Raw genomic sequence first — 18,363 nt, 5'->3', positions numbered from 1 at the left:
GATAGATAGATAGATGATAGATAGATAGATAGATACAGACAGATAGATAGATAGATAGAAAAATAGTTAGATAGAAAAATAGATAGATAGAAAGATAGACAGATAGAAAAAGAATTCCTGTCTAGCTCTGCCTCATAACACATTATTAGATCCTATCCAAGCAAGGACAGCAACTACCACAAAATACCAATGCAGAGAGAGCAAGGAATAGTTACTCACCATTGCTTTTTTTCCCCTCTCGGTTGGAGCAAATGGCTGCCTCTGCTTGAGCTAGGGAGAGGAACTACGGCGTGCGAGAGGGGACAAAAGCTGGTGCCTCCTCGCTCTGGCTCAAGCAATGGCGCCCTCGTGTGGTGACTTTGTCAATGACCCGAGTATAAGCCGAGGCTGTGTTTTTCAGCCCATTTTTTGGGCTGGAAAACTCGGCTTATACTCGAGTATATACGGTAAATCATTTTTCACACTGATGACCGTTGCCCCATCCCCATGTCGTTGTGATTTACATGTTTGACAGTTGCAGGGTCCCGGGATCCCCTTTTGCGACCACCTGACAAGCAAAGTCCACAGGGAAACCAGATTCACTTAACAAATTTTAAATCTTAACCAATTTAAGAACTGCTGGGATTCACTTAACAAACATGCTGAGAAAAGTCGTAAAATGTGGCAAAACCCGCTTATTTTTCACTTAACAACATCAATTTTGGGCTGAGGACAGGCGTGGGTTGCCACTTACCGCCACAACCGTGTGCGCAACTTTGGGTCACTGGCGTGCAAGCCTGCCTGTCCCTGCAAGATTTTGCTTCTGTCCATGCGCAGGAAACGAGGAGATACATGTGCACATGAGAGGTTTTGGCAATTTTTTTTGCTTCCGTGCATGCGCAGAAGCAAAAAAATACTGAAATCTCATGCGCACATGCATCCTTGTGAGATTCTGCTTCCTGCACATGCACAGAAGCAAAGTCTCGCTGGGACATGCACGCCGGCAAGGCAGAGGTGCGCGTGCAGCTCCATTTTCGCAGTGTGGCCCATGAGGACTATCTGCGCTTATATTGTTATTCCTCTTATTTGTTTGCCTGCAGCCTCAGGGCTGTAAATAAAGACATTGGAAATTGGACTGCAGGAAGGAGAAAGGAAAACATTCCAGAAACACTTGTTTATTATTGTCCGGCCTTGCAAAAGATAGGTGGATTTTTTTTAAAGGTTTCTCTTCTCTATTTTCTCAACTTTGCAGGATAAACGGGAATGCGTTTCCAGGCAAGAATATAAGAAGCTTGCTGGAGCCAAACTAACTCATTTGAACCCAGGAAACTACACGGTTAGAGTGCAGGCCACTTCACTAGCTGGGAACGGATCATGGACGGAGCCCATCTCGTTCTACGTCCAACCTAAACGTAAGTATTTTTGGTTACCCTGGAAGAGAAAAACGGATTTAGAAGGAAAAATAATATGATGAACTTTGTATGCCTAGTATGGGAAAAATAAGGACTAGGGGTGACCTGATAGGTATCTGAGGGGTTGCCACAAAGAAGAGTGGGACAACCTATTCTCCAAAGCAAGGGTCTCCAACTTTGGCAACTTTAAGACTTGTGGACTTCAACTCCACAATAAGGAGTTGAAGATTAATTCCACTATTCTTAATTCCACTATCCTTAATTTCACTATAGAATTAATGATAAATTTCCTGTCAGTGAGAACAATTAATCAGTGAAAATGGCTTGGAAATTGTGGGGGCTCCATCATTGGTGGTGGTGGTCCATCATTTATTTGGAATGGTATAGAGCTAGGCTAAAACGTATGAAGAACAGTTGTAGGAATTGACCAGTCTAGAGAAAAGAAGAACTAGGTGTGACATGATAGCAATGTCCCAAAGTTTGAGGGGCTACCACAAAGATAGGTTGGGGGGTGGGTTTTCAATCTATTCTCCAAGCCACCAGAAGGAAAGACAAAAAGCAATGGGTGGAAACTAACCAAGGGGAGAATCAGCCTAGAACTAAGGAAAAATTTCCTGACATTTAGAACAATTAACCAGTGGAATGGCTTGCCTTCAGAAGTTGTGGGTGCTCCATCACTAGAGGTTTTCAAGAAGAAACTTGACAACCATTTGTCTGAAATAGTACATGTTTATTTATTTATTTATTTATTTATTTATTCAATTTTTATGCCGCCCTTCTCCTTAGACTCAGGGCGGCTTACAACATGCTAGCAATAGCACTTTTTTAACAGAGCTAGGCTATTGCCCCCACAATCCGGGTCCTCATTTTACCCACCTCGGAAGGATGGAAGGCTGAGTCAACCTTGAGCCGGTGATGAGATTTGAACCGCTGACCTTCAGATCTACAAGTCAGCTTCAGTGGCCTGCAGTACAGCACTCTACCTGCTGCGCCACCCCGGCTCATTCATGTTGGTTGAGGCAGGCAGGATTCCCTTGAGTACCATTTGTTGGGGGTCAGGGGAAAGGGAGGGTCTTACCTTCAAGATCCCCATGGACAATTGGTGGGCCACTGTGTAACACAAATGCTAGACTCGATGGGCTTTGGCCTGATTCAGCAGGGCTCGTCTTAAGTTCTTAAAGGATCTCCTGCTTGAGTAGGGGTTGGACTAGGAGGACTCCAAGATCCCTTACAACCTATTATTCCATGTTCTATAATCCCAACCCCCAATTCATATATTTATTAGACACCAGATGTTGCAATGGGAATTTCCTCGCTGCAAAAATTCTAACAAAAGGAGCCATTATTTTTTAGCGGTCCCAGGTATAGCTAAGAGTTGTGTTCCATAATATGCAAATTTTTGACATGTTGGACTACAAGTCCCATATTCCTCAGCCAGCACACCATCTTAAACATAGAATTAAATAGTCCAACACCTCTGAAGTATTGTTAGCAATCCTGGGAGATATGTCCAGCAACAGTGGGTTGCTCCGGTTTTGGCCCAGTTCTGCAAACAGAAAGTGGAGGCAGGATGCTCTGCTCATTTGCCCAGTGTGCAAGAGCATGCACAGACCAAGAGCAATAGCTTCTAGAACCCATTACTAATGTACAGATAGTCCTTGACTTAACAACAGTTCATTTAATGACCATTCAAAGTTACAATGGCACTGAAAAAAGTCACTAAAAGCCATTTTTTACAGGTTTTTAACGCCATTTACAGCCATTTTTTACAATCAAGCATCTCCATGATCGCATGATCTAAATTCATACATTTAGCAACCGGTTCACACTTATGACCCTTGCTGTATCCCAAGGCCATGTATGATCCCCAAGTCAATGGGGAAGCCAGATACACTTCCCAGCCACATTACTTAACAACTGCAGTTATTCATTTCACAGCTGCGGCAAAACAGGTCGTAAAAAGGGAGCAACTTAACAAATGTTTTACATAGCAACAGACTGCCTCTGAAGGGAAATCAGTTTGTGAAAGCACTTCAAAGTATACAAGCGATGTTATGTTTGTGTGTGTTTTTAAACTCTGGGTATTCTCCATTGCAGCAGCAGACTATGGAAATTTCTTGCATCTGATCATCGTACTGCCCATAGCAGTGCTGCTTATCATTGGCGGTCTGCTCATCATGCTTTATGTCTGCAACAAGAAGAGGTGAGACTGTCCGAGGAGTGGGTAGACCGCGCTCTGTTGCAATGCAAGGTTTAATTATCATCACCCCCAACCCCCCCCCCCCCCAAACTGGAGCTCCTTTTAACCTGACCCTGATTCGGCACCTGAGATTGCAGAGAGAAGGGATTCTTACAAAACACTTTATGGTTATATAATATCTCTCTCTCTCTCTTTCTTTCTCTGTCTGTCTGTCTGCCTGTCTCTGTCTCTCTGTCTCTGTCTGTCTCTCTCTCTCTCTCTGTGTCTGTCTGTCTCTCTTTCTCTCTGTCTCTGTCTGTCTGTCTCTCTCTGTCTCTGTCTCTCTCTCTGTCTCTCTCTCTCTCTCTCTCCAAGCAAATTCCAGGGAATGGAATAAATAATTCTGACAAACATTATATGCAATATTAGGATTCCAAAAGAAGAAGAAGCTTCTTCCTATCCTTCCTCCCCTTCTTTCCAAGCTTTCTTGGTTTCGTTACGAACAAGGGCAGATCTCAGGAATCCTCAGAGAGGGGCGATGTACAAATCTAATAAATTATTATTAAAATTATTAAATTATATCTTGAATCGGGTCTAAGACAACTCGGCATAATCAATTCAGCTGCGGCCATCTTCCTTCAGCCTACGGCCAGGGCCAACTCACTGTGGGACAAGAGCTACAATGATAGCGAGGAAATGGTGGAATAGAATAGTTCAAGAAAGGATGCAAAAGGAGGGGACAGAATGAAATGGGACTGACAAACATGAAAAGGTTTTTTAAATTAGTTTAAATAATTAAATTGAATTGTCCTGCTGCGAGTTATCCTGAGGTGAGTTGTCTCAGGCTGTGACTTGGCTGTGCCCTGTTGTCCCGTCCGGATCTTGCATCAAATGAAGCTCTCCTCATCCAAGATTTGATCTTGGATGAGGAGGCCGATCTGGCATGTGCGACTGAAACATGGCTTGGCCCGGAGGGAGGAGTTCCTTTGTCCGAAATTTGCCCAGCCGGGTTTCAGGTATGGCATCAGCCTCGACCCCAAGGAAGTGGGGGAGGAGTGGCTATTGTAGCCAGGGAGAGTCTTTGCCTGTGTAGACTTGTTGCTCCAGAGATTGCGGGTTGTGAGTCCCTCCTGGTGAAGTTGGACTTAGGGGTTCAGGTGGGCTTGTTGCTCACGTACCTGCCTCCCAGCTGCGTGTCAACAGCCCTGCCTGTGCTGCTTGAGGAGGTAGCCGGGCTGGCGGTAGGACTCCACAGACTTATTGTCTTGGGGGATTTTAACCTGCCGTTGCTCGGCAAAACCTCTGGGTTAGCGCAGGAGTTCATGGCCACCATGACAGCCATGGACCTGACTCAAGTAGTACAGGGTCCGACCCACGAGGGGGGGCACGCACCCAACATGGTATTCCTCTCTGGGCAATTGAGTAATGATCTGAGACTAAGGGGCTTAGAAGTGTTGCCTTTGTCATGGTCAGACCATTTTCTATTGCGCCTTAACTTCCTGGCTCCAATCCTTCCCCGCAGGGAGGCAGAACCGATTAGGCAGTTCTGCCCCAGACGCCTGATGGATCCAGAGGGCTTTCAGAGGGCGCTTGGGGTTATTCCAAATGCACTCGTCCACAGTTCGGCGGAGTCCCTTGCTGAGGCCTGGAACAAGGCTGCAGCGGAGGCTCTTGACCGGATTGCACCGTTGCGACCTCTCCACGGCACTAGACCCCGTAGAGCTCCATGGTTCAACGAGGAGCTCTGGGAGTTGAAATGCCAGAAGAGACGTCTAGAGAAGCGATGGAGGAAGAGTAAGTCTGAACCCAATCAAACACTTGTAAGAGCTTATATTAAGACTTACAAAGTGGCGCTCAAGGTGGCAAGATGCTCGTATCATGCCGCCTTGATTGCATCAGCGGAATCCCGCCCGGCTGCTCTGTTTAGGGTGACCCGCTCCCTTCTTAACCAGGGGGGAGCTGGGGAGCCCTTACAGAGTAGTGCTGAGGATCAAGGCGGACCTCGACTCCGATTGGATAACAGAGTCGACTGACAACGAGTCAGTCGAGGTGACTGGGGCCCGTACTTGTCCACCTGCCTGGGAACAGTTTGATCTGGTGACACCTGATGAAGTGGACAAGGCCATTGGAGCTGTGAGCTCTGACACCTGCTTACTGGATCCGTGTCCCTCCTGGCTGGTTTCGGCCAGCAGGGAAATGACACGGAGCTGGGTCCAGGAGATTGTCAACGCTTCTTTGGGGAGGGGGTCCTTTCCGGCTCCCTACAAGGAGGCACTTGTGCGCCCCCTCCTCAAGAAGCCTTCCCTGGACCCAGCCATTCTTAACAACTATTGGCCAGTCTCCAACCTTCCCTTTATGGGGAAGGTTGTTGAGAAGGTGGTGGCGCTTCAACTCCAGCAGTCCTTGGAAGAAGCCGATTATCTAGGCCCTCAGCAGTCAGGATTCAGGCCTGGCTACAGCACAGAAACTGCTTTGATCGCATTGATGGGTGATCTCTGGCGGGCCCGGGACAAGGGTTTATCCTCTGTCCTGGTGCTTCTTGACCTCTCAGCGGCTTTCGATACCGTCGACCATGGTATCCTTCTGCGCCGGCTGGAGGGGTTGGGAGTGGGAGGCACTGTTATTCAGTGGTTCTCCTCCTACCCCTCCGGTCGGTCGCAGTCAGTGTTAGTGGGGGGTGCCTCAGGGGTCGGTCCTCTCCCCCCTGCTATTTAATATCTACATGAAACCGCTGGGTGAGATCATCCAGGGACATGGGGTGAGGTATCATCAGTATGCTGATGATACCCAGCTGTACATCTCCACCCCATGTCCAGTCAACGAAGCAGTGGAAGTGATGTGCCGGTGCCTGGAGGCTGTTGGGGTCTGGATGGGTGTCAACAGACTCAAATTCAACCCGGATAAGACGGAGTGGCTGTGGGTTTTGCCTCCCAGGGACAATTCCATCTGTCCTTCCATAACCCTGGGGAGGAATTATTGACCCCCTCAGAGAGGGTCCGCAACTTAGGCGTCCTCCTCGATCCACAGCTCACATTAGAGAACCATCTTTCAGCTGTGGCGAGGGGGACGTTTGCCCAGGTTCGCCTGGTGCACCAGTTGCGGCCCTATCTGGACCGGGACTCACTGCTCACAGTCACTCATGCCCTCATCACCTTGAGGTTCGACTACTGTAATGCTCTCTACATGGGGCTACCTTTGAAAAATGTTCGGAAACTTCAGATCGTGCAGAATGCAGCTGCAAGAGCAATCATGGGCTTCCCTAGGTATGCCCATGTTACACCAACACTCCGCAGTCTGCATTAGTTGCCGATCAGTTTCCGGTCACAATTCAAAGTGTTGGTTATGACCTATAAAGCCCTTCATGGCATCGGGCCAGAATATCTCCGGGACCGCCTTCTGCCGCACAAATCCCAGCAACCGATTAGGTCCCACAGAGTTGGCCTTCTCTGGGTCCCGTCAAGTAAACAATACCATTTGGTGGGACCCAGGGGAAGAGCCTTCATTGTGGCGGCCCCGACCCTCTGGAACCAGCTCCCCCCAGAGATTAGAAGTGCCCCCACCCTCCTCGCCTTTCGTAAACTCCTTAAAAACCACCTTTGCCGTCAGGCATGGGGGAATTGAAACATCTCCCCCGGGCCTATACAGTTTATGTATGGTATGCTTGTGTGTATGTTTGCTTTTAATAATGGGGCTTTTAGTGTTTCTTTTCAATTATTAGATTTGTTATATATTGTTTATTATTGCTGTGAGCCACCCCGAATCTACGGAGAGGGGAGGCATACAAATGTAATAAATAAATAAATCATTCATCCCTTCCTGAAGTGAAATACTATTTCCCGGAAAGTTGTCAATTTTTCCGAAGCGTTTTCGTTAATAATAATAATAATAATAATAATAATAATAATAATTATTATTATTATTATTATTATTATTATTATTATTATTATTTATTAGATTTGTATGCCACCCCTCTCCGCAGACTTGGGGCGGCACTCTCAGTTTTTGTCTACTATGAGTTGAAGATTTCTTTCATAGCTTCTGGAGTGGGATAGATGGCTGGGGGATAGTTAGAGGCAGACTTCAGCTTATGACTGATCGCTTAGTTTGACAGGCTCCAAAAATGGTACGTACAAATTCAAGATTCAAACTTGTGATTGCGAGGGAAAAGAAGAAAAAGGGCCTCTGTTTTTCTCACAGAGACCTGTGTGAAAAGCTATATTTATGCAACTCAGAGATCAATTTTAGGAAATAAATATCACCTGAAAATGGAAATTTAAGGAATCTAGCATTACATAAGGCATAGGAAGTAACACATCTGATTCCTCACACCTCCGTATAGCATGCTAAAAGTAGTTTGTGGGTTGTGTGGGTTATGGGTGTTTTTCACAGCAAGTCCCAGAACAGAACACCAGGTGAGAGGCCCAAAATAGTGTGAAGATTTTGTCCTTTTCTTGGGAGAGGTGAACATTGATGTGAAGAAGTAACTGCTTATATTTTAACAGGAACAGTGACAGGCTCGGAAATGGAGTGCTTTATGCTTCTGTGAATCCTGAATATTTCAGCGCTTCTGATGGTAAGTTGGCTTTTGACGCTCTTCAGACCTCCTCCTCCTCCTGGAACCCTCCACTCCTTTGTAGCACTGATGACGTTGCCTCATTGGGTCATAAAACTTTGCAAGGAAACTACCAAGCTCAGAGAGCATCAAGGACCTAACAATCCTCCTCTTCCTTCCCATCTTCCCTTCTCCTCTTCTTTTGCTTCTCCTTCTCTTCCTCTTCCATTTCTCTCCCCCCGCCCCTTTGGAATAATCCAAGTAGTTGCTTCAAAGCTCCCTGCTTTTGGTTAACGAATGAAATGGCTGTCTTTCATTTGTCATGATTTAAAGTTATCTTAGTAATATTAAGACATATGGACTTCAACTCCCAGAATTCTGGTTAAGGAACTCTGGGAGTGGAAATCCATACATGGTAGATAGAAAAAGATTCATAAAAAGTTCCATCATCATCATCATCATTATTATTATTATATTGTATCACAGCAACCAGTTGTGTTGCTGCATTTGGCATTAACTAGTAGTCGAGCCCCACCTAGAGGCTTGTTTTTTTTTGTTGTTGTTGTTGTTGTTATATCAGCTTCCCCCCTCCCTCTCTTTCTCTGACATGCACTTCAGAATGTGTTTTTTTTTTTAATAGATTCTGTCACCCAAACTGGAGGTTTTCAGTTTACTAGTTTCGATTTAATCTCGAGAGGGTAACTTCATCTTTAACATCCGAAAGAAGCAGGAGGGAAAAAAACCCGAATACCACTGTTAAAATCTTGATTTTGTTTTTATTCTTGTAGTCAAAAGGTTGGCTCTGGTGACTCATTTTAAAAGTCTCTCCGTTCAGGGGAAAACAAATGGCTGAAACATGCTGATGAATGTAATCTGAGATATTTTTATCTACCAGAGCGATGGTTTGTTCCCAACGGATTTTTAACAAGTTGAATTATTTCACGTTCAAGAAGTACCGTTCAGATACTAATTGGAGTATTCTTCTCTTTCCTTAAGATGTTTTGATGTGGTGCTGTGAGGCCAAATGTTAAATTGTCTCATAGATCAGATCCTCCTACAAGTCCTCTCATTATCTATACGTTTTCCTCTGGATCATCTGGAGGTGTAAATGCTGTTGTCCTAGATTCACTGATTGCAATTGGAAACTTTAGCCATATTATACATGATAGGTTTGGGTTAGGTGTAGGCTTAGCATGTTGTGTGAACACAGCTGTTGTGGGTTCCTTTGCTAAGTCTGTGAAGAAATGCAGTTCAGTGTAACATGTCAACACTGTTGCTTTATATTCCTGCACTTCATCCATTCCTAGCCTTACAACGTAGGGGCAGGATTACAACACGGTGGAGCCACACAATGATTTCAAAGCATGTTATGTTTGAACATAAATATTGGAAGAGTGTAAATTTGAAGAATGTAAACATTGGCCTTTTATAGTTATATTATTCCAGGAAAAGGAAACTTTAGGCTGTCAACTTGTATTGTGGCTTTCATACCAGAATACAATAACAAGAGTTGAAAGGGACATTAGAGATCTTCTAGTTCAACCTCTGCTCGAGCAGGAGACATCTTTTTTTATATTGTGGCAATCAAAAGTGGAGCATCATCTTGCCAGAAAAATATAAAATGATGCTATAGCTTTACATGATCTTGATGCTGTCCCTCTGTTGATGAAACCCAAAATTGCATTGAAACATAGAAACATAGAAGATTGACGGCAGAAAAAGACCTCCTGGTCCATCTAGTCTGCCCTTTCCTATTCCCTGTATTTTATCTTAGGATGTATCTATGTTTATCCCAGGCATGTTTAAATTCAGTCACTGTGGATTCAGTTACATTGGCTTTTTTGGCAGCTGGAGCACACTGATGGCTCATACTTTTATTAGGTTTTTAAATTTTTTTAATTTTAATGTTTTTATTAAGGGGATTTTATACTATTTTATATTACTTTATTGATCATACCCCACCCAGAGTTTGAAAGGAGTTGGGCGGCTCACAAATCTAATAAATAAAATAAATAAAAAATAAATACTTAAGTGGTTGTCCACTAGAACACGTAGATTCCTGTCACAATTACTATTATTGAGTCAAGTGTCATTTATAGCTGTGCTTTTGGTGCTTACCTAAGCTGAAGACCGTATGGTCCTACCATTGAACCTCATTTTTGGGGATATGGCCCAGTATCCAAGTCTATCCAGATCCTTCTGGATGTTGAGCCTACCTTCTAAAGCAGGGGTGTCAAGCTGAAGGCCCTAAACACTAAGGGGTGCTTAGATTTGCCCCATATGGCTGCCCTGGAAACAGCGAAGGGCCAGCCCATGGTGCCTCTGCCCACGTGGCACTCCTGAGCTCCCTTTTCATTGGCAAAGTGCTCGGCTCACCACAGGTGCCCCCAACATGATGTTTATTTATTTATTTTATTTATTCGATTTTTATGACGCCCTTCTCCTTAGACTCAGGGCGGCTTACAGCATGTTAGCAATAGCACTTTTTAACAGAGCCAGCATATTGCCCCCACAATCCGGGCCCTCATTTTAACCACCTTGGAAGGATGGAAGGCTGAGTCAACCTTGAGCCAGTGATGAGATTTGAACAGCTGACCTACAGATCTACAGTCAGCTTCAGTGGCCTGCAGTACTGCACTCTATCTGCTGTGCCCCCTTGGCGATTGTTGAGCTGGTCATACCCCCTTGGCCACCCCCATCCATCCTGCCCCAAGGTCAAACACAGCCCTGATGCAGTCCTCAATGAAACTGAATTTGACACCTCTTTTCTAAAGACTGTTGGCTTGTTTGTCCCCAACTTGGTGTCCTCTGCAAATTGGATGAGCACTCCTTCTGTCCCCCCGACCCCCACGCGCTGTGATGGTTTCCACAAACTACTTTTGTGGGTGTCTTGTCTTTGTTTTTGCAGTGTATGTGCCAGATGAATGGGAAGTACCCAGAGAAAAAATTACGATGTGCCGGGAACTTGGACAAGGCTCTTTTGGCATGGTCTATGAGGGAGTAGCCAAAGGGGTTGTGAAGGATGAGCCAGAAACCAGGGTGGCCATCAAGACGGTCAACGAATCAGCAAGCATGAGAGAGCGGATTGAGTTTCTGAATGAAGCTTCGGTGATGAAAGAATTCAACTGCCACCACGTTGTAAGTGACTGAACCAGTATCCGGTACACGCCACACTGCATACCAGTAGCGAAAATGGAGCTGCACGCACAGCTCCATGTCACTAGCGAACTGTGCCACCCAGCATGCACAAGAAGCAACATCTCGTGAGGGGATGTGTGCAAGCACGTGCAATTTCCAAAAAACTTTGCTTCTGCACATGGCTAACAGAGTCGACTGACAACGAGTCAGTCGAGGTGACTGGGGCCCGTCCTTGTCCATCTGTCTGGGAAGAGTTTGACCTGGTGACACCTGATGAAGTGGACAAGGCCATTGGAGCTGTGAGTTCCACCAGCTGTTTATTGGGTCTGTGTCCCTCCTGGCTGGTTTCAGCCAGCAGAGAGGTGACACAAGCTGGGTCCAGGAGATTGTCAACGGTTCCTTGGGGAGGGGGGCCTTTCCAGCTCCCTACAAGGAGGCACTTGAGCGCCCCCTCCTCAAGAAGCCTTCCCTGGACCCAGCCATTCTTAACAACTATCGCCCAGTCTCCAACCTTCCCTTCATGTGGAAGGTTGTTGAGAAGGTGGTGGCGCTCCAGCTCCAGCAGTCCTTGGAAGAAGCCGATTATCTAGGCCCTCAACAGTCAGGTTTCAGGCCCGGCTACAGCAAAGAAACTGCTTTGATTGCATTGATGGATGATCTCTGGAGGGCCTGGGACAGGAGTTTATCCTCTGTCCTCGTGCTTCTTGATCTCAGCGGCTTTCGATACCATCGGCCATGGTATCCTTCTGGGCTGGCTGGAGGAGTTGGGAGTGGGAGGCAGTGTCCTTCAGTGGTTCTCCTCCTACCTCTCCGATCGGTCACAGTCGGTGTTAGTGGGGGGGTCAGAGGTCGACCTCTAGGTTTCTCCCTTGTGGGGTGCCTCAGTGGACGTACCTCTCCCCCTGCTATTTAATATCTACACGAAACCGCTGGGTGAGATCATCCAGGGGCATGGGGTGAGGTATCATCAATATGCTGATGATACCCAGCTGTACATCTCCACCCCATGTCCAGTCAACGAAGCAGTGGAAGTGATGTGCCGGTGCCTGGAGGCTGTTAGGGTCTGGATGGGTGTCAACAGACTCAAACTGAACCCTGATAAGACGGAGTGGCTGTGGGTTTTGCCTCCCAGGGACAATTCCATCTGTCCATCCATCACCCTGGGGGGCGGGAATTACTGAACCCCTCAGAGAGGGTCTGCAACTTAGGCGTCCTCCTGGATCCACAGCTAACATTAGAGAACCACCCTTCAGCTGTGGCGAGGGGGGCGTTTGCCCAGGTTCGCCTGGTGCACCAGTTGCGGCCCTACCTGGACCAGGACTCACTGCTCACAGTCTCTCATGCCTACATCACCTCGAGGTTCGACTACTTTAAGGCTCTCTATATGGGGCTATCTATGAAGAGTGTTCAGAAACTTCAGATTGTGCAGAATGCAGCTGCGAGAGCAATCATGTGCTTTCCCAGTTATGCCCATGTCACACCAACACTCCGCAGTCTGCACTGGTTGCCGATCAGTTTCCAGTCACAATTCAAAGTGTTGGTTATAAAGCCCTTCATGGCATCGGACCAGAATATCTCCAGGACCGCACGAATCCCAGCGACCGGTTAGGTCCTACAGAGTTGGCCTTCTCCGGGTCCCATCGACAAAACAATGGCGTCTGGCAGGGCCCAGAGGAAGAGCCTTCTCTGTGGCGGTCCCGGTCCTCTGGAATCAACTCCCCCCGGAGATTAGGTTTGCCTCCATTGTCCTTGCCTTTTGCAAACTCCTTAAAACCCACCTCTGCTGTCAGGCATGGGGAAATTTATTCCCCTGGGCCGTTTCCGTTTTATGTATGGTTTGTCTGAGATGTATGACTGTTTTTTATATTAAGGGGTTTTAAATTGTTTTTAACTATTGGATTTGTACTGTTTTCTTGTTGTGAGCCGCTCCGAATCTTTGGAGAGGGGTAGCATACAAATCTAATTAATAATAATAATAATAATAATAATAATAATAATAATAATAATGCGCAGAAGCAAAAAAAATGCCAACATCTGTCTCACACACACACACAGCCTCTCATGATATTTTTCTTCCTGCACATGTGCATGTGCATACCGGCGACCTGAGCTGCGTGCACATCGCACCAATCGCAGTGGTGAGCAGCAGCAGCCCCTGCCGAGCTCTGTTGATTTCTGGCTCCCGTGTGCCTCCGTGGCAGGCCTGGCGTTACCAACCATCTTTTCAGTGACTGCTTGAAGTCACAACAGCACTGAACGCCTTGTGGCCCTTACGACCAGCCCTCAAAGTTCCAACTGTCTCCACACCCACAAAGTCACGTGATTGTCATCTAAAAATTGGACTTTATGCCTAACTCAGCCAGCCATAGGAATTCCAGCCCCCATTACGGGAAGTCCTCAACTTAACAACAGTTCTGAAAGTGTGACTTATGACCAGAAGTCATCATGTGACATTGGAAGAAATTGGACATTTTTCACACGACCCTTGTAGCATCCCCGGGATCATGTGATCAAAATTCAGACGCTTAGCAACTGACCCCTATTTATGACGGTTGCTATTTTTTCAGCCCTAATGAGGTGCTAACAATCTTCCTGGCTGCAGGCTTTTTCATTGTTACTGTTTCCGAAGAAGGTTTTTCCCAGCCCTAAGTCTTTGCAGCCTTTTTTTCATTGCTACTCCCTCCGAATAAAATTTTTTAAGCCCTAACCAGGGGATAAAATAATGTGCTGAAACTCACCAGACTAACGATGCTAGACAGATGAACACCTGGTAGGCGGATTCCCCCCCCCCCCATTTTCCTCCCCCAAAATTAAGGTGCTTCTTATATTCCGAAAAATATGGTGTTTTTCATCAGGACAACCTGGTCTCCCCAGTTATGAGACGGAGGACACGGCTTCTGCTTTCGCTTTTCAGTCCCAGTCCAAGAGCCTTCACAAGCAGTTGCTTTTGTGACAAACTATTTTTGTTTGATTTTATATTTTACCGACAAAGAAATAAAAGGAGACTAGTATAGATCTATTCCAAGCTATTTAGCTCTCATCAGCTAGCCATGCCCCTTCTGGGATTTGAACCCAGGTTACGTGCATATTAGGTAGATGTATTAACCTCTAAACCAAAAGAGTATGGCTAGCTGATGAGAGCTAAATAGCTTGAAATAAATCTATACTACTCTCCCTTTATTTCTTTTTTGATAAAACATAAATTCAGCACAATGTTAGACAAGATTTTTGTTCTGGTTCAAATAGAGTATGGATGCTCCCTTTAAAACCATCTTTCCAACATGATTTCTCCCACTCACCATTCATCCCAATGATTAACCTTTTCTTCCCAAGTTCCTGTGCCCTTAAGTCTTCCAGGCGTGCAGAATAAAGATCACACATTATTTAAGTTGATTTATTGCTCATGCCGATGCATCTAGTCAACCAATCGTCAGGATTAAACTGACGCTAGATAAGAGTTAACAGAATGCAAGAAAGATAGGGTTTAGAACATTTGTGGAAACATAATGACTCTAGGCTACTCCCTGCCTTGACAACATCACCAGGCTTTGTCTGTCCTTTTCCTGCAAAGCATCTAATTTGCTTATTTCTTCTGACAGGTTCGGCTCCTTGGTGTTGTCTCTCAAGGTCAACCCACTCTGGTCATTATGGAACTCATGACCCGAGGAGATCTGAAGAGTTACCTGCGGTCTCTTCGCCCAGACACAGAAGTATGTGGGTGGGAATTGCATGTGCTTTGTGAAAAGAAGATAGTTTCCCAAGTAAAATGGGGTGTATGATAAAGAAACCCCTTTGAATTGGACTAGAAGACCTTCAAAGTCCTTTCCGACATTCTCCTATTTTGAAATCTTAGGCAGATTGGCTTCCGTATCGCTACAGCTCCGTCCTATGCTGATAGCCCATGGCTTCCATAAACTTGGTTTAAGAAAGCCACCCCTTTTTCCTTAACTGTTTATGTCAAGATAGGAAAGAGTTACGGTATTCGGCAATAGGTATGTTCAATTTTTGTGAGCAGGTAGGTAAGGATGAAGAAGAAAAAAGACCTACTTGTTGTACAGCGATGCTCAATATTTGAACAGCAAGAGGCATTCCCTTCATTTGCAGCGGCTTTTTCATTCTTATTTTTTTATAGATGATAAAAAGGCAATCCTCTAGCCATTTTGCCCACCTAATTGTAAATAGCTGCATACGCCTTCCTTTGTCCCTGCTGCTCACTCAGCTGGTTGCTGGGCCTCCATCGGAAATGTTTTGCCCTGGCTCTTGACTCTGAATAAGCCAGGATGCTTGTTCAGTGTGAAGCAGCCCTGCTAATTGCTTATGGCTCTCAGTACGGCAGCCACCATTCCCTTTTGCTCTCGCCTTGAATTATGAATGAGTTTTTGCAACAAACACTAATATTTAGTCATGCGGTTGACATTTAATGTTCACACTGGCAGCAGAAGATCAGTAGCCACCCTTGTGTGTGTTGTCACAAGTTCCACGTTAGGCAGGAGAAAGTGTGTGTGTGTGAGAGAGAGAGAGAGTCCTGAAGAACCAGAGAGAAGTGAAATTAGGGGTGGCAGACCTTGTTTCCTCTTCTTCCCTTGCTGCCCTTGAGGATGGCTTCTGTTGTAAATAATTCGTGGGAGATAGTAGAAGCATCTGGTGTGTTTGTGAAGATGGAAGTGTGACTGTAAAGCAACCAGCGTTCCTTGAGTTGATATCTCCACGAAGCAAGCTTGGGGCCTGAGCAGAGAAAGACGGGGTGACGTGCAATCTTTTCTTTTTCTTTCCTTCCTCTTGGTGCATTTGTTGTCTTTCCTTTCTTTTGGTGGAGATGAGAGAACATGGAGGTCTTGTGGGATGGGAGAAACCATGGGCTGTTTGGCACATGCTTTGAGAAGGCAGTTAATTCCATCGGGCAGGCAATGAAATGAATGGCCAGCTGTGACCTTGAAAAACGAGCCACGCCTGGAGGCTGGAATAAGAGAAGCAAGCTCAACTTTCTTCATTGACTCAATGGCAATCTCCGTTTCTTCCTTAGAACAACCCTGTCCAGAACCCTCCGCCTTTAAAGAAGATGATTCAGATGGCTGGGGAGATTGCAGACGGCATGGCTTATCTCAACGCCAACAAGTTTGTCCACAGAGACCTGGCTGCCAGGAACTGTATGGTGGCAGAGGACTTCACTGTGAAAATTGGAGGTTTGGACTTCATTGCTACTTTAAAAAGGAACCATTGAGTATTGCAGACACAACAGGCTGAAAATGTCCAAGCAAGATTTGGTGACACCTCCAAGAAAGCCGCCCCGAGTCTACGGAGAGGGGCGGCATACAAATCTAATAAATAAATAAATAAAAAGGGACAGAGCAAACGTTTGGGGTGGGGTAAAATCTTGAATTCTCGATAGGCTTCATGTTCATTGGACAACTATTTGTCTGAAATGGTATAGGACAGTGATGGCGAACCTTTTGGGCACCAAATGCTGAAAAAGTCATGTGGAAACTTTGCGTGCGTGCATGCGTGCCTGACAATCAGCTGGCTGGTGCGCACGTGTGCACCAGTTTTCGGCACTATCTTGTGCACAAAGAACAGCTGATTGTCACATGTCCATGTGCGCCAGAAACCCGGGAGACAAACAGGCAAGGATGAGCATGCCGGGCGACATGGCTTAGCATGCCACTTTGGCTATAGGATTTCTTACCTGAGCATGGAATTGGACTAGAAGACCTCCAAGGTCCTTTCCATTAGTTTCTAACCTGTTCCAATCAAAACACTGGGTGTAACCACCAACTTTTAAGTGTTTTTGGAACTCATTGTGCAACCTGTATATAGAGGTGGATGGACGTAACTTTGAAAAGGAGAATGCGAGGGGGATTACAGAAATCCTGTCTTAGATCTAGAGTGAGAGATTTTTCTGCATATTACATGGGCCAAGAGTTAAAGAGACATTATAGTACCGTGTATCACCGAAAATAAGACATGGCTAATTATTATGATTATTTTAAATTAGATTTCTTATACATTGTATTTTTGGTATCTATTTTGCTGTGATCCACCCTGAGTCTGCGGAGAAGGGCAGCATAGAAATCTAAATAATAAATAAAACAAATAAATTAGCCTTTTCAGTTCATGAGCTGAAATAACACACACACCCCCAAAACAATAAACCCCCCCCCCAACTACTTTCCAGGAAAAGGAGGGGGACATGCCGGGAGCCGCTCTTTTTGCGGCCGGTGTATTTTTGGCTGGGAGAGCGAGAGCAAACAAGAGGTGGGTGGGTGCCCACCCCACAAGACGAGCTTGGCTCCTCTGGGCTCTGCCGACGGCAATTTGAGACCCGCTTCTTGCCTGCGAGGAAGAGGAGGTGCGCCTCGGTCCCTGCCTCATCGTCTCTCGCAGGCAGGAGTGGGCTTCAAAATGCTGCCTGAGGTGTGCGCATCCCTGCCTCTTGCTTGCTACGTCTCTCTCCTCTCTCTCTGCCTGCTGCCAGACGAGCCAGAGCCAGCAAGAGGTGGGTGCGGCACCCTGCCGCCCCCCCCCCCCCACCGCCCCCGGTGGAAGTAGCTCGGCTCCTCTGGGCTTGGCCTATGGCCCTTTGAAACACACTCCTGCCTGCAAGGAAGAGTCCCTGCCTATGCTGCTGTAAAATTCTGGGAGTTGGAGTCCACAAGTCTTAAAGGTGACAAATTTGCTGTAAGTTTATATGATTGCAGAGAAAATGAGATATTTTAGCGCATCCCAGGGATGCTGTAAAACAGAAATAAAAGAGCTACACAACCAAAGTCTGCCGGCTAAACTTGGTTTTGCTGTTATTTTGATTTCTGTTTGAGCTGCAATTTGCTGAGCACATATGTGTCTGTTGTGTGCTGTGTAGATTTTGGCATGACAAGGGATATCTACGAGACTGATTACTACCGGAAAGGTGGAAAGGGACTTTTGCCGGTCCGCTGGATGTCCCCAGAATCACTGAAAGATGGCGTGTTCACGACTCACTCGGACGTTTGGTAATAAAGAAATCTATTTACAAAAAGCATTCTTCGATTGCTCTTTGCCAGTCCCTGAAACTTGGTTGTTTCGCACATTCTTGGGTTTCAATCAGGGGTCTCCAAACTCAGCTGGCT

The 18,363-nt window shown here is 46.0% G+C and overlaps 1 protein-coding gene across 3 annotated transcripts in view; it reads left to right on the top strand.

Moving 5' to 3' along the window:
* IGF1R (insulin like growth factor 1 receptor) overlaps positions 1-18,363 on the top strand; it is a 449,624-nt gene that overhangs the window by 402,438 nt on the left and 28,823 nt on the right. The window contains exons 13-19 of one of the 3 annotated variants that reach the window (XM_070762987.1): positions 1,232-1,391; positions 3,492-3,594; positions 8,073-8,143; positions 11,031-11,260; positions 14,860-14,970; positions 16,284-16,443; positions 18,117-18,246. In XM_070762987.1, the coding sequence (XP_070619088.1) occupies positions 1,232-1,391; positions 3,492-3,594; positions 8,073-8,143; positions 11,031-11,260; positions 14,860-14,970; positions 16,284-16,443; positions 18,117-18,246 (965 nt within the window). Of the gene's footprint in view, positions 1-1,231; positions 1,392-3,488; positions 3,595-8,072; positions 8,144-11,030; positions 11,261-14,859; positions 14,971-16,283; positions 16,444-18,116; positions 18,247-18,363 lie in introns of all 3 variants that reach the window. The other 2 variants (XM_070762986.1, XM_070762988.1) reach the window with 2 other exon arrangements.

The sequence above is a fragment of the Erythrolamprus reginae genome, chromosome 10 (assembly GCF_031021105.1).
Source record: "Erythrolamprus reginae isolate rEryReg1 chromosome 10, rEryReg1.hap1, whole genome shotgun sequence".
NCBI classification, from domain to species: Eukaryota; Metazoa; Chordata; class Lepidosauria; order Squamata; family Dipsadidae; genus Erythrolamprus; species Erythrolamprus reginae.
This window is presented reverse-complemented; position numbering and strand designations above follow the sequence as displayed.